Source organism: Synchiropus splendidus, chromosome 19, assembly GCF_027744825.2.
Source record: "Synchiropus splendidus isolate RoL2022-P1 chromosome 19, RoL_Sspl_1.0, whole genome shotgun sequence".
In the NCBI taxonomy this organism is placed as follows: domain Eukaryota; kingdom Metazoa; phylum Chordata; class Actinopteri; order Syngnathiformes; family Callionymidae; genus Synchiropus; species Synchiropus splendidus.
In genome coordinates this window covers 2968054-2982938 of record NC_071352.1, presented here as the reverse complement: position 1 = coordinate 2982938, position 14885 = coordinate 2968054, and the positions used below count along the sequence as shown (strand labels likewise).

Sequence of the window (14885 nt, the reverse complement as noted above, 5' to 3'; positions counted from 1 at the left end):
AAATACTGTTATTTTCAAAGGCTGTTGTGTGTGTTCCTTCTGCTCTGAGCCTCGTGGCAACTGCAGGCACACCGGTCCTGGTCCACATGGCTCGGCTGGAAGCCAGAACAGTGACTCCACTGTGTGTCCTGTCTGTAGCTAACACTAGATGCCAGGAAAGTCCGCCATGCTCCGCTGGAGTTACTCCTGGGTCACGCCCCTCTTCTGCTTGCCCTCATCCTCGTGAGGAACCGCTCATCTGCCTCGAGATATGGAGGTCCAAAAGTGACACTTTTCAGATCAAAGGAGGGAATGTGACCTTGCGTGATGAGGGTTCCCTTCCTGCCTGACGCAGCACGGAGGGCTGGTCCCAGCTTCCCCAGCCACAGACGAGATGAGTTGGCCTCCTACCACCTGGACTCTACAGCACCAACATTCGTGGTTCGAGGCCACTTCCTGTGAAGGAAGGGCAGCACAGGCATGAGTCTGCCACAAGGTTCAGTTCAAATCTGCTCCGAGCATGGGGTCTGTGAGAGCCAGTTCCAGAAATACCTGACTGAAGCGCATATAAACAATCAAACCGGAGATCAGAATATTTCTGCTGAAGTTACACAGACCTATATAGAGCAATGCTGCCATCTTCTGGTTTCTGTAAACAAAGGCAGATCTATGTTCGGACACAGCAATGTTAAAATGGTAAATCAATGATTTAACGGTAAATTGTGGTCGTATTTTGCGTCACAGTATTAAAAGAAAGGCTCATGTATTTTGGTCAAATCTGCGTACTTCGTTTGCAGCCGTGGCAATGAAATGTTTCTTTCATGGAACTGGGATTTTCATTCCTCATTTTAAGCACCTGTCCAGGGCTAAACTTGGGAGAGTGAGACTCCCCATTCACATCCATCCTCTCCATGTCCTCCTTTATCAGATCCATCCACCTGGATACCCTTACCTGGTACCCCGACATGATTCTCATGCTTCATGTTCCACGTTGCTCCTCTACTCGTGATCAAAGTCTGGTCTCCTTCCTGGTCACTACCAACGAAACCCTCAGCATCTCCGGCCACCTCTAGTTCAGCTTCCTCCTCTTGTGTCAGAGCGACTGTCGGTAAACCAGAGTCCATGGCAGCTCTTTCAACCGCCCCTGCGGTCTCAATAATCTGGAGCTTTGAATGATCATTTCCCTCAAAACAAAGCTTGTGACAAATGCCTTCTCTGCCGTCCCTGAGCCCTGTTTTGGGACATGTGACCAACTTGCTGTTTTTCAGCAGCCCACGCGCACGAGAGCCTCAAATGTGACCCAGTTTCTGTGAGGACTGTGGATGCACTCGCACCACTGAATTTAGAGGATCCAACATGGATGCTGTGAAGAGACTGTGTATATGTCGAGGGGTTCAGATAGGCCCAGTACAGGGGTCAATGGACTCCGAGAGCTCACACCCAGAGACTAAAACGCAGGCTTCTTCATAGTGCAAAAGATGAGCAATTTAGTTCTTTTAGTTGCCGCAAGTTTGATTGTTTTTCAAAGACAATTGAACAAAAAACAAAACAAAAAAAAAAAACCAAATAGAACAGAAAATATTTTCTTTTTTTTTGTAATTACTGAAACCGTGTGTTTGAGTAGTTCTTTATGTCAGCTTGAGAATCCATGCCTGGGTTCATGAAAAAAAAAGCAACATTCAATTAAAACTCAAAATTTAAAACTTTTTTTATTAAACTTAAAAGCATTTGCATTTGTTTGTCACAGTTCCATATATATATATATATATGTAATGACGTCACGTCCGTGATCGTCGTGTGCGCCTGTGACTTCGTCAATTCGTCTGCGAGCTATTAACTGTTTTAGTTTGTCGTCAGTGATTTCAGTTTAATAACGTTTTGTAACGTTGCCAATAAATTCGCGCATTTTAACGACTAAAGAAGAAGAGTTTGGAGTCGCCAATGTCGGCTAACGTTTGGATTCTGTTTGTCATTCAAGATTAGTGAACACGACTGGCTGCTGTTCTATATCTGTTTGGAAAAAAAAATAGCACGTTTTATTTTTAGGATTAAAGAAGGAGGGGAAAAAAAACGTTTTCCAGTTAATAGGAGTCGAAGAGCACGATTTTTATTGAAGCAGGCTGCGTTCTGCTGTTTGGCCACAGGGTGTCGCCACCAGATTGCTACGAGAACCATCCTTCGTCATGAGCGCCTGCAACCACAGTTCCACTCCTGTTTAACCGTTTGCTTTATTTTGCAAGAGTCAGTGTTTGATTTAATGCTTCTCACGAATTTCTCATCATTTTGAGCTTTTACACTGAATACATGTGCACATCTTGAGAACCTGTTATGTGATGTTTTCGACAGCTTGTCTGTCTGTGTTCAAAGTAGTAAAAGTTGCGGATGGATTTGGATGCATTTTTCAGGGAATGGGACCAGGAACAAGTATCATCATCATCGCCTGGATCCTGGAACTTTGAAAAGGATTCTTTGGGAGGTAGGACCACCGCTTTCATCATTTTTTGATGGAAACGTGCAGTTTTGAGCTATGAGCTCACGTAATAATCCCCAATAGACATAGAAATATGATATATAAGTCCTCAAAAATCCTCTCACCTGCCCATAGATCTGGTTTGAGGACGTCAAGCGCCACAGGGGGATGAACATCAGTGAGTTAGGACTCAAACTAATGTAAAAACAGGAAGGCTTGCTGGAGGTAATGAACATATCCGTTTATTTTTCTTCAAACCTGCGAGTTATCATCCATCAGGAGATGACTGTTGACACTCGGGTTTGGGCAGGTGGGTGCAGGGTAGTGGCATTTGAGCTGTGCCAGGCTGGAGAGTGTTCAGGTGCAGGTGTCGGAGTGGCTGCCGTCTCAGTCTGGCAAACGTGTGGATCTGCTCCTGGAAACACCTGCTTCCACAACAGAGCAGTGGTTTCATGTGGCTGCTCTCCACTGACCCGTGGACCATTGGGCTGGTGGTCATTTTCTCTCGTTGGTTGGTTGGTTGGTTGACACTTGAATCGAATGTCGGACTTTTGCATCAGCTGGAAAAGTACAGCAGGAGCAGCGTCTGAGTGGGGCAGGATCCATCCATCTGAGTAGAGAAGACAGGAGTGTCCTCTGTGTCTGGTCGGTCCAGAAGAGCCTCACGCTCCGTGCGAGCCGGCACGTGACCCTCCAGCATCAATTATTGATCAGCTGTTTCTGCACTGCTGAGACATAATTACCTTTTCTAATGCGAATCCTTCATCACATTTAAACATTTTTATTGCTTATCTTTCCGCCGATCCCCCTGGCAAAACCTTCCTAATTACACCATTCAAATGGAGTCGGGGAGTCATTTTTCTCTTTGCTTCAATTATGGAGCAGCCAGGACCAAACATATTTCACCCGACCCTGCCGTCATCGGCTTCTGGAGAGGAAAGATTACAGCACACGGACCCAGAGCTGAGGCGCGTCACACCTTCATCCACAGACTGGGTTTCACGTACACATGCGTGTCATCAAAACATAAGGGCTGTCATTGTGATCAATCGCACGACAGCCATAGTAAACTCACATTAATTGCACATTTTCAATCTGTCAAAGTCAAAAGTCAAAGTATAACTTATTTGACAGTTGAGCAGCAGATGCAGCGTTTGTTTACATGGAGGCAGCGTCGCCCAGATCGGACAAAGTTTTCGCTCAAATTTTACCTGATAATACTCTCCCCTGTTCTGTGTCCTCAACCACACTTGTTTACAGCATTGATATCTCCAGTAACGTCACAAGATGGCGGCAGTGTTTGACCCAGTGCTGACGTCGGAGCTTCGCACTTGTCTGTGTCACAGGTACCTTGTGATGCACTGAACAGTATTTCTCAAAAACGAGTGTACGAGTACTTGCATTTGAGTACTTACCGATTACTTGCGCCACTACAATTTTTTTTTTAGTTTTCTACGTTTATCGTTATTTGAACAACATTATTCAGTAGGTGACGGTCCTCTGTGGGCCGTCACCTGCAGGTTCCGTACTGGCCATGGAACTATTGACCAACTCTTGCGACTGTTCTCGAGGGTTCCTGGGAGTATGATCCACCTGTCTACATGTGCTTTGTAGACTTGGAGAAGGCGTATGACCGGATGCCCAGGGATCGCTTGTGGGAGGTGCTTCGGGAGTATGGGGTGAGTGGTTCTCTACTGAGGGCTGTTCAGTCTCTGTATTCCCGGGGCGGGAGTTGTGTTTGTATACTTGGATGCAAGTCCGATGTATTCCCAGTGAGGGTTGGTCTCCGTCAGGGTTGTGCTTTGTCCCCAATCCTGTTCTTGGTCTACATGGACAGGATTTTGAGGCACAGTTCCAGTGAGGAGGGTTTGCGGTTTGATGGCCTGAAGATCCAGTCTGTACTCGTTGCAGATGATTTGGTTCTGATGGCTTCATCATCGCATGACCTTCAGCAGGATCGGTTTGCGAGTGTGAAGTGGCTGGGATGAGGATCAGCACCTCTAAGTCCGAGACCATGGTTCTCAACCGGAGACAGATGGATTGCTCGGCAATGGATAAGCGGGCGACGATGGATGGATATTCAGTATGTTTTTCATATATGTGGGTGTGGTCACAAGTTTCACTGCAGTACAAAGACAAATTTTACAAAACTGTCATAAACTGACATTACACAATACGATATCGATACTTATATAGATATCGGTGCTTCCCTAAAAATAAACATTGCGATACTTGGTGCCACAATATTGCATTGCAATATTTTTGCTGAAATATTGCAATACTATTCATAATATTGTTGTAAGTTGTCTACATCAATTTTTGATACATAGATACTATGCTGCTGCATTTGTGACGTGTTTTATGTTGTTGTGATTCACTCCTCAGTTGGACTTGGCATGATATGATTTTCCCCCTTAAAATGATGGTTCTTATTTCAGTATCACAATATATTGCAATGTACCGTATCACCACTCTTGTATCGGGATACGTATCGCAAGATGACGTCCAACACGCAGCCTTGGTTGACTTGATGTCGGTGAGCCTTTGACACGCACGTTGACATTTGGCGCAGAAACAGAGACCAAGAAGTAGATAAAACCCAAATCTTTATTGATGGTTACTGTTAAGTGGAAGAACCATAGTACATGCACATACAATGACGGCATAGGAAGCCTTGTTTTGAACCACAAAACCTACTGGAAGCTGAGCTTGTATAAAGTATTTGCGGAATCAGACATTCAGCAAAGTGAAGACGTGAAGGTTTTTTTTTGAATCACAATCTTTACCAACAACATACGAAGGTTTGAACCGGCCGAGCCAAACGGCCTGAGGTTCCTACTGCTGCGTAGATCCAGAATGAGATGCATCGGATTCTTTAGCTATCTATTTTTCATAAATACAAAAAGGAAGATATGTAACAGCACAATTAATTGGGAATAGTTGTAAACAGAACTGGAGGCAGGAAGTGGAGGCGGACTTGCAGCGTCGGCCGTGCCCAGTTCCTGCTCCTGTGTAGCGCTTCCCAAATACACTACAGATTTATTCCAAGAACTGCTATGTACACCATAAATTAGCCTGTTCACAAATGAGCTTTCATAATATCGTTATACTCCAACGTTTACTGTTTAAAGAGTAAAGGTTGTGTCTTAGGAAAAAAGGTCACATTTAGATTAGCATGGGGGGTGGCCTTAAAAAAGCATCATAATAGTTAACAACTACAGCACTGATATGTCTTGGAATGACGTGAAAGTTACATGTGCAAAATGGTAGAGTTGAGAAGAAAGAAAAGGAAAAGCAAACCCCAATGATCTTATCTACAACATGGTTACGTGATCTTGATGGAAAAGAGAAAATGAGATAGCTTCTTCCTGACCACGGATCTACAGCTCTAAATCTAAAACAGCATTATGTAGTTCATATAGGAGAACATCTGCACTGCACAGGTCAAATTCAATACATTGTTGGGTTATTATTATTATTATTCATAATATGACTCGCACTATATGTCACTCCCTTTGAATTCTAATTAGGAAAGAACAAAAATGCAACACAAAAGATAAAATAGACACAGTGGCCGTCAGCCACCGCAATATATATTTTAAATCTCCTCTGGAATATAAAAATCATTCGTTATAACAATTGTTACCTTGTAAGTTTATATAAAAAACATCTATGTCTGGCTGACCAACGCTACTCAGTACGGAAGAGGATTAGTGCCACAAAACCTATCTCAACACCCTCCTCTGTCCTTCATTCACTTCAGATTTTTTAAATTTATTTTTCATAGTTTTCATCTAGCTAGGACTGGACTGAACAGTGACCCTGCCATGGTCGTCCCTCACACCAGTTAGAGCTCCACATATATCCCCTGGCACCTTTGGCTTCAAGTGATGCCCTACTGTGTACAACCAGGAGTCAGTGATACTGGAGCTTGAACAAGTGCTGAGCTACACTTGTTTTATCAGACTGAGGCAGCAGCAGCTGAGAATGAAGCTTCAACTCAAGAGTGAATGATGCTTCATGTTCTTCTGAGGGCGTCTGCATAAATTTGTTGATAGTTAAAAAACAATGCGGTGCCTTTAGCACGAAAATGTTGGGCTGGAAGAGACGGAACAGACTGGAGCTGTTGGCATGTTTTCAGGCTTTGAATTGGACGCGGTGATGAAATAAATAAAATCCAAGTTTTGACTGGAACCTCCTGCAAACAGCGGAAAATTAAAAATGTTCGACGACTGTCGAGGATGAGCATCGTGACGGACCAGAGACTCACTATTAGCTTGTTGGCAGCCATTTTATGTTCTGCTTTTGAAAGTACTGAATTCATAAACATCAGCCTCTCAGTGATCAATTACAAAGATAAACAACCAAACCAAAAAAGTTTTTCAATTTTCAAATTGCATCAGAATGTTGTCCAGCTCTGGAGATATGAGTGAGAGAAACAATATACTGTGTTAGCACTTGCATTTGATTTGTATAGCTCAAGCTAAAATGTATTTTATTCTAATCTTCCTGAAAACATTTTTATACTTTTAATCTAAAATTCATGACTATCAAACTATGTGGAATCAAAGAGCTATTTTTTTTCCCTTTTACCCACATATTTTGCTGAAATTCTTATTTTTTTTTCTCTTGCTATAGTTTCTTCAGTCTGTATGCGTTCATATCATCTTAATTTTTTCTCATAATGCTACAGTAACTAAAATTAGTTTTAGAAAGCACAATAAGACCTTAACTATTATCTATAATATTTTTGGTTAGAAAATAAAACTGTTAAATCTCATGTTTGAAAAATGATTCTTCTGCTGTTTTAATGTATTGCAAGAATTATTATTTATAATTATTATTATAAGTTAAAGGTAGTTTTTTATTTTAAAAAGACAACTGTGTTTCAGTGCACTGCTACATTAGCTTTAGCATATCCTTTGCTTCTGTGGAACACATTATAAGAAAAAAAAAAATCAATAAATATATATATCATCAAAAGGCTCACAAAACCTGTCGTGGGAGAAGCTGAAGATGATGTGGACAGTCGAGACATTAGCACTTTGTTCACCTGTTTGGAAACTTTACTGGTTTGTTTACGTGCAAAGTAAACGGTGGCAAAATGGGTGTGGTTCATTCTCAGCTGCTCAGTTTAGCATCTGAAGTCCTACTAGAGGACTTTCCTGCGTTTGATCATATTTGCTTCTTAACTTCCTCTTTTCCTGAAAACAGGAAGTCTATCACCGCTAAACAGAGAAAGTGCCAACGAAAACAGAGACGGGGGAAACCACAGCACTTGACTAGCGCAGTCACGCTAACACTCTTAGAAAACCTAGGAAAATCCCAAAACAAAGACAGAAACCTAAGGTGACAATGACCTATCATACAGGGTTAGATAGAAGCCCATAGAGTCTGTTAAATACTGTATTTTATTCCTCCTATCGTTTCTAGTCTCTATTAGTACCATGAAAAAAATGTACAGCTGATAATCTAATATATGTTTCAAATCTCCAGAAATGAAAAACCCACAATATCAAAATACACAGCACAAAATATCTGAGGTATAAGATGGAAAATATCAGCTGTCATTTTATTATTTTTTTCTTCCGCTCGCTCTTATCGGGAGTCGTTGAAGTGATGCACAAAATGCATGTATTGCAGTACCCAGTCCACCGCTAGTACTCCCTCGCTCTCACTCACTCACTCACTCATTCGCTCGCTCGCTCACATACAAGCTTCTGTGTCCTGTTGGAAGGTTGGTTTTGGGTTGAAGGTGTTGCTTAATAAGGTGCGAAGCGGCTGTATCCTCCCCGGTATATACTGGCCTGCAGGGAGGACAGCACCAGCCCCACGTCGTCTGCATGGCTCCGAGCTTTGGCATCTGTCAGTGGTGTGAACGCGTTCTGAAACACACACACACACAGATATGCCTGGCTAAGCACCGTCTCACACACGGACACATCCACCAGCAAGTAATGACACATGAATAGGCATTTCTATACATGGAAGTATGTGCTGTCTATAGGGGCGTAAGAAGAAAAAATATTGATGCGATCAAATATCGCAATGTTTGATATTGTGTGTATTTTTGCTGAAATATTGCATTACTTGGCTGTGTGATACTGTCTTGATATTTTAAGTTTTTATACTTGGATCTACTTGGATCTACTTGGACCTGTTTTCTTTTTGCACATTGGAGTTATTTTGCTGATAAGACGGAATTGAACTGAAAGTCTAACCGGTCTGACGTCATAACTGTAAACTGGTTTTCATACACATAATATTGGACTGCATTTGTGATTTTCCCCCTTAAAATGACGGCTCTTATCGTATCACCACTCCTGCATCGCGATACGTATCATATCGCGAGATACCTGCCAATACACACCCGTGATACACATTACTCTAGAGGGAGTGTTTGAGCCACTGTGTGGTACTAAACGCTCAATCGGGAGCAGCAAGTCAAGGTCCGTCAACGGTTCCTTGTGATGTCAATCTGACACTGAGAGATCACATTTAGATGTGTCCTCTCGATACTTTTCATTATTATTATTGATTTAATTTCATTTTTCCTCGTGAAATATGCAGATTACAGAGGAGTCTGTTCCGTATCTGCCTCAGAGAGTGCAGCTTCCTCGCCTACACATTGCAACAATTCTTTCCTCCCATTGGAGCAAACGCTCTCTAAGACGCTGACTGCAGCGCAGCCAGGTCCGTCCCAACTCCAGCCGGGGGGCTGAAGGTGACATTACCGTGGATCTGGTGTGAACTCTCCGAGGACGGACAGAGCCAAAACTGGAGCAATCATCATGCAGCAAGCACAGGGAGGCGCTTCATGCCAGGGGAACATGCCAACAGCTACGTGGAAGAAATACAGTCAATACAGAGAGGAAGCAGCCAGGGTGAACACCATCAACACAGCGGTGAGGGATCATGGGGTGTGGAAAACAACAGGCCTTCCATCAGTTTTTCTTCAAATTAATATTTTTTTAAAAAGATTCTTTAGCTTTCTCCATTCATTTTTTCCGCTGTCTCTCAGAATTTTCCTCGTGGTCCCAGCCACAAGGTCATGACATTGCAATGGCTGGGGCGAGAACTGCACACTGGGAGTGAAACTCAAATACTGTCGTTTTGTATTTGTTAGGGAGTGTTTTTGCGAGTTTGGAAACCTTTTCATTTAAGAATATGTTTTCATTGTCTTAATCAGGTAACAAAAGTTGGAAGAGGAAAATGAAGCCTGAATATGATGAGTGATTAGGAGGGAAAAACAAAACAAAATACCTACAGTATGTACCAAATAGTTAACAAAAGAAACAAATGAAAAACAAAATACAGCCCATGTGCTGTGAGAATGAAAGAGTTAAATTATTCAATACATTATTTGACTTTATAAAAGTGATGTATGTACAGCACTGGTACTATTTTTCACTTTAAATTGAAAATGGTTAAAAAAATACTGCTGAAGATGGAATGTCAGCAGTGAATTTGGATATTTTCCCTTTATTACAGCAACACCTTAGATTGTGAAACAAGTATATGTAGATATGTATATGGAGATTCAAGATGGCGCTGATGAAAGCTGGCCTGGAAATATCGTGCGTGTTATTTTGTTTATTTTTGTGTCTTAATGGAGCCTCTGCGTGTTCTTACACACAAGATCAGTTTATGAACATCGGGGCTATGACTCTGTCTGACTTACTACCAGTATTTTTGGTGTCAGTTTCGGTGTTAGTTCACCTTTTGGTTGGGCGGAAGAGACTCAGGAGGAGAGGGAAACGTGCTGGTGTGCTCGTTCTCCTTCGTCGAAGAGGATCGCGCACTCCGCTTCCCGGGATAATACTCTCCAACGTCCGCTCGCTCAGCAATAAGATGGATGAACTGGCGCTGATGTTGAGACGGAACAGAGACTTTTCCTCCTCTTGTGTTTTGTGTTTCATAGAGAGGTTGAGCGACCCGGACACTGCGCTTCATCTGGAGGGATTCCAGCGTCACTGCGCGGGCCGGGTTCCGGAGCTCACCGGCAAAACCAAAGGTGGAGGAGTGTATTTCTACATCAAATGTCTCATCTTGAACTGTAAGCCATTTTACTCCCCGCATGAGTTCGCTTCATTTATTGTGGCTGCCGTTTACATTCCACCATCCGCGGATATACGTGAAGCTCAGAGTGTACTTGCGGATCGGGTCCTGCACATGGAGCGAACTCTCCCGGACTCTCCTTTGATTGTGCTCGGTGACTACAACAACAAGGCGAATCTGAGCGAGGAGCTTCCCAAGTAAAAGCAGGTTGTAAATTGCCCCACCAGAGAGCAGAGCGTGCTGAATCACTGTTACTCATCGCTCCGCAACTCTTATACCGCCCTCCCTCGAACTGCACCGGGTCTCTCTGACAATTTGATGGTTCATCTTGTTCCCACATACAAGCAGAAGCTGAAGCTGGCAAAGCCTGTTGTGAGGAGCATGAAGATCTGGACAAGTGAAGCTAAGGAGGAGCTGCAGGCTTGTATGGAGACCACGGACTGGGAGGTGTTCAGGGCTGCAACCAATAATCTGGATGAGTATACAGACACTGTGACTTCATGGATCAGCTGCTGTGAAGAATGCATAGTTCCAACCCTCACCAAAGTGAGTTATGCAAATGACAAACCTTGGATCACAGCTAAACTCAGCCAGACTAGACGGGAGAGTGAGGAAGCTCGCAAGAGTGGGGACAGGAACTGCTACAAAGAGGTGAAGTATCGGTTTCAGAGGGAGCTGAAGAAAGCTCAGGCTTACTCTGACAAACTTGGGAAACAGTTCTCAGCCAATGACTCAATGACACTCACCTGGACTCATTGCAGTTTGCCTACAGAGCCAACAAATCTGTGGAACGATGCAGTGAACCAGGCCCTTCATTTCATTCTGCAGCATCTGGACCACCCAGGAACCTATGCCAGGATCCTGATTGTAGACTTCAGCTCGGCTTTCAACACGATTCTCCCAGCTCTGCTTGAAGACAAGCTTCGCCAGCTCGACGTGCCTGACTCCCTCTGCAGATGGATTGCAGACTTCCTGACCAGCCGGAGTCAGCGTGTGCGGCTGGGGATGACTGTCTCCGACACTCGGACCCTCAACATTGGGTCTCCTCAGGGCTGTGTTCTCTCTCCGTGGCTCTTCTCTCTGTACACTAACTGCTGCACCTCCTAGGTGCTTCCTAGGAACCACCATCACTGAGGACCTCAAATGGGAGCCAACCATCAGGTCCCTCATCAGGAAGGCCCAGCAGAGAATGTTCTTCTTGAGGCAGCTACGAAAACTACGACTGCCGACGAAGTTGCTGGTGGAGTTCTACACCCCATCATCCAGCCCATCCTCACCTCCTCTATCACCGTCTGGAACAACAGTGCCACCTCCAGGGACAAGAGCAGACTGCAGCGCATCGTACGTTCTGCTGAGAATGTTATCGGTTGCAGCCTGCCACCTCTTCATGACCTGTATGTCTCCAGGACCCAGAGACGTGCAGGTCAGATCGGAACTGACCCTTCTCACCCTGGTCATGGACTGTTTGTTCCTCTTCCCTCTGGCAGGAGGCTACGGTCCATCCAGACCAGAACCTCCCGTGACAGGAACAGCTACTTCCCCTCAGCCATCAGACTGGTAAATTTCTGATCAGCCTTTGTTATTTTATTTTATTTTATTTTATTACTTTATGATCGATAATAATTTTGTGCTAATGTGTAACTCATACGTTACCTAATGTAAAGTGTGTCTTATTTTGAAAGGCGCTTGCCTTCAACACGTTCAGAACAAGCCTTCACTTCTAGGTATCTCTCCAACCTGCTCTCACAGTGGTCTCCTGGAGGCCCACCCGTCTTCTCACTCAGCCGCTTCATCTGACCCTCGCGGCGGCTGCGGCTCCGTCAGGGATTTGATGATCAAAATGACTAATTATTTCATTAGCGGCGAGCGCAGGGTGAGGTGGTCTTCTCCAAATTAGAAATATAATAACGAACATGGAGTGAGCTGCCAAGGCATGAAGACATTCATCACCTCTTACAGGCCAGATTAATGTGGCATTTGGACGGAAGATAGCGGCGCAGGCAAATTCAATTAAGTTGAAGTGAAGGGGATGTCAGCGCTGCAGAGAAGCTCCGGCGCAAGGCCTGAAGAGGAGGCTGCGCAAGTGCCGCGCTGTGATGGAGCAGCCAGCCAGGAGGTGGCGCTTTGGTTGGAAATCGGCGGACACTGGGGATCTACCCATGAAAACAGCTGATCCTGTGGTTTCTGTTTGACTATGACGTAATGATGATGGTGACTTGGAGGAGGAGACGTTCAGAGGTCAGAGGACCAGGTTGTGGCAGGTCTTCTACAGCTCTATAACCTCTGGTTTTTGAACGATTTCAATGCAACCTCATTTATAGGCAGAGAGTACAGCAGAGACGGGGGCACTGTCTCATGAAACCTCACCACTCCACGGATCTGGTGAAGGAGTTTCTTTTTGTCATGTGACTTTGTGTCTTGCCCGGTGACTCTTGCTTTATTTTTCATGAATAAGAAGCAAACCTGAATATCATCTGAGAAAAACAGATCCCATCTCCAGCAACATTTACAGTTCAGCCTACTGCTCCACCTTTCACATCTTTCCCATTTCAAAAGTTTCTCTAGCACTTCCAGATGCCTCAGTCTGACTAAAGGAAAAGCTCTTTTCGCGTCCGTTCCCTTCTCGACTGACCTAGTCAGATCTGGCAGGCAGCTGCAGTGATTGAATCAAGCTTGGTCGCCCGTGTTTGGAGGCTTTCCAGACAGCTGGGAGCAAACCAGGAGTCAGGACCAGAACAGCTCTCACAGGCCCAGGGAAGCCTGAGGGTCCTGGGATCAGAGTCAGGTCAGTGCGGCCCCATGTAGGAAAGCTTGTCGCGCGAGGAAAAAAAATAAAAAATGTGGAAAAGTCTGTCTATATGACTGCCAGGATACACATTCATAATGAATTTTTGAATGACATGAATTTCCCTCTCAATTGAAATCAAACCTATGATCCCATTAAAATTTTTACTTTTGTCTAGAATATTTTTGACCACAATAATAATAACAAATTTAGAGTCCAATACTAAAAGATACAAAAAAAAAAAAAAACAGCGTTAAACTTAACAAAAGTAAGAAACTAAGTGAACGTTCTCAGTGCTCAACACTGGGAGAAGGTGCAAACATTCATGTCTACATGAATGGATGAGTTTTAATTTCAAGCCTGGGGAGATGTATTTTCCTTATTTACAGAGAAAGCGAGGAGTCAGAACCTGAGCCGGTTTAATTTGATCAAGAGCAGATACTGAGTGAGTTTATTCAAATCTGTGACATATATTTTCCAATGAACGTGACATCAGTACTTACTTCTCACTATGTCTTCGATACTGAGAGAGTACTACATGTCTTCCCTAAGTGTGTTTCACCAATGGAAACTGACATGAATCCTGGCCTGGACCTCAGAAGCCGGGCTAATAATTCCACTTAGATTTTAATCTACACTAAAGCCAAATAGTCCCATCCCTGGAAACAGTGTGACTCAACTCAATCAATGATCAAAGGGCGGATTCTGCTGACAGAGAGTCATCGTCCGTGATCAATGAATCCACAGTCACAGGCTAAAGCTGCAGCACAGGAGGCCGTAGATCTGAGTGCACAGAGCCGGGTGGATGTGCTGCTGATATACCAGGCATTTTGAGCTCAGGAACCTTCACCCTCTCACACTGACCTTGATCTAGTTCAGGGGTCACCCACATGGCGCCCACCAGGGGCCTGCTGAGACCACGGGAGCAGCCCAGGGGCAGTTAAATTAATGATGATAATAATAGTCATTTCCATGTAATAACCATCTTATTATGTTTGGTTTTGTGATTCCTTTTTGTGTTGCACCATGGGTACTTATTGTGAAAGTCAGCAACGAGAGGAACAGTACCTGAGAGGAATATCATGTATTGTTCTTTATGTATTCAGACGTGTGTTCTGAACCAATGGCAGCCCTTCGGCTCGCACAGTGCCCTTAGAGTAGCTCGCGGTTGCTAAAAGGTGGTTGACCCCAATCTAGTTCATAAACCCGTTAAACCCTACTTACGCCCGCCGCGTCTCTGTATAGGAGAAAAAAAAGTACCATGTGCCGCAAGTCTGGCTGAAGGGTCAGGAAAGGGAGAAGGCTTGTCGTCCATTTCAAAAGCTTCGTCCTCTCCCTCAGAAAGCAGCTCCCCGCTTGAGTTTCTGAACCAGGCTGGTCCTGGCTTGTGGGTTGAGGGACGGCCTCGACACCCACAGTGGGTGTGGTGATTGAACACTTGCACCCAGAGAAGGCTTGGCCAAGCTTGCTGATCCTGTTTCTGCCTTTCATATGAACATGACTTGTGAAGCGGGTGATTGATGCTGCTAAGGAAAATGATGATGAACACTGGCAGAGCCACCGCTCTCTCACAGCTCCCTTCTGTCTCCTGAA

The 14885-nt window shown here is 44.2% G+C and overlaps 1 protein-coding gene across 8 annotated transcripts in view; it reads right to left on the bottom strand.

Annotated features, from left to right (window-relative positions):
- Window positions 1-5030: 5030 nt before the first annotated feature.
- Window positions 5031-14885, bottom strand: part of rbfox1 (RNA binding fox-1 homolog 1) — a 170491-nt gene continuing 160636 nt past the window's right edge. For all 8 annotated transcript variants that reach the window (XM_053851827.1, XM_053851828.1, XM_053851829.1 and 5 more), the window contains one exon: window positions 5031-8334. In XM_053851827.1, coding sequence (XP_053707802.1) covers window positions 8212-8334 — 123 coding nt within the window. In that variant the 3' untranslated portion in view covers window positions 5031-8211. The remainder of the gene's footprint in view (window positions 8335-14885) is intronic.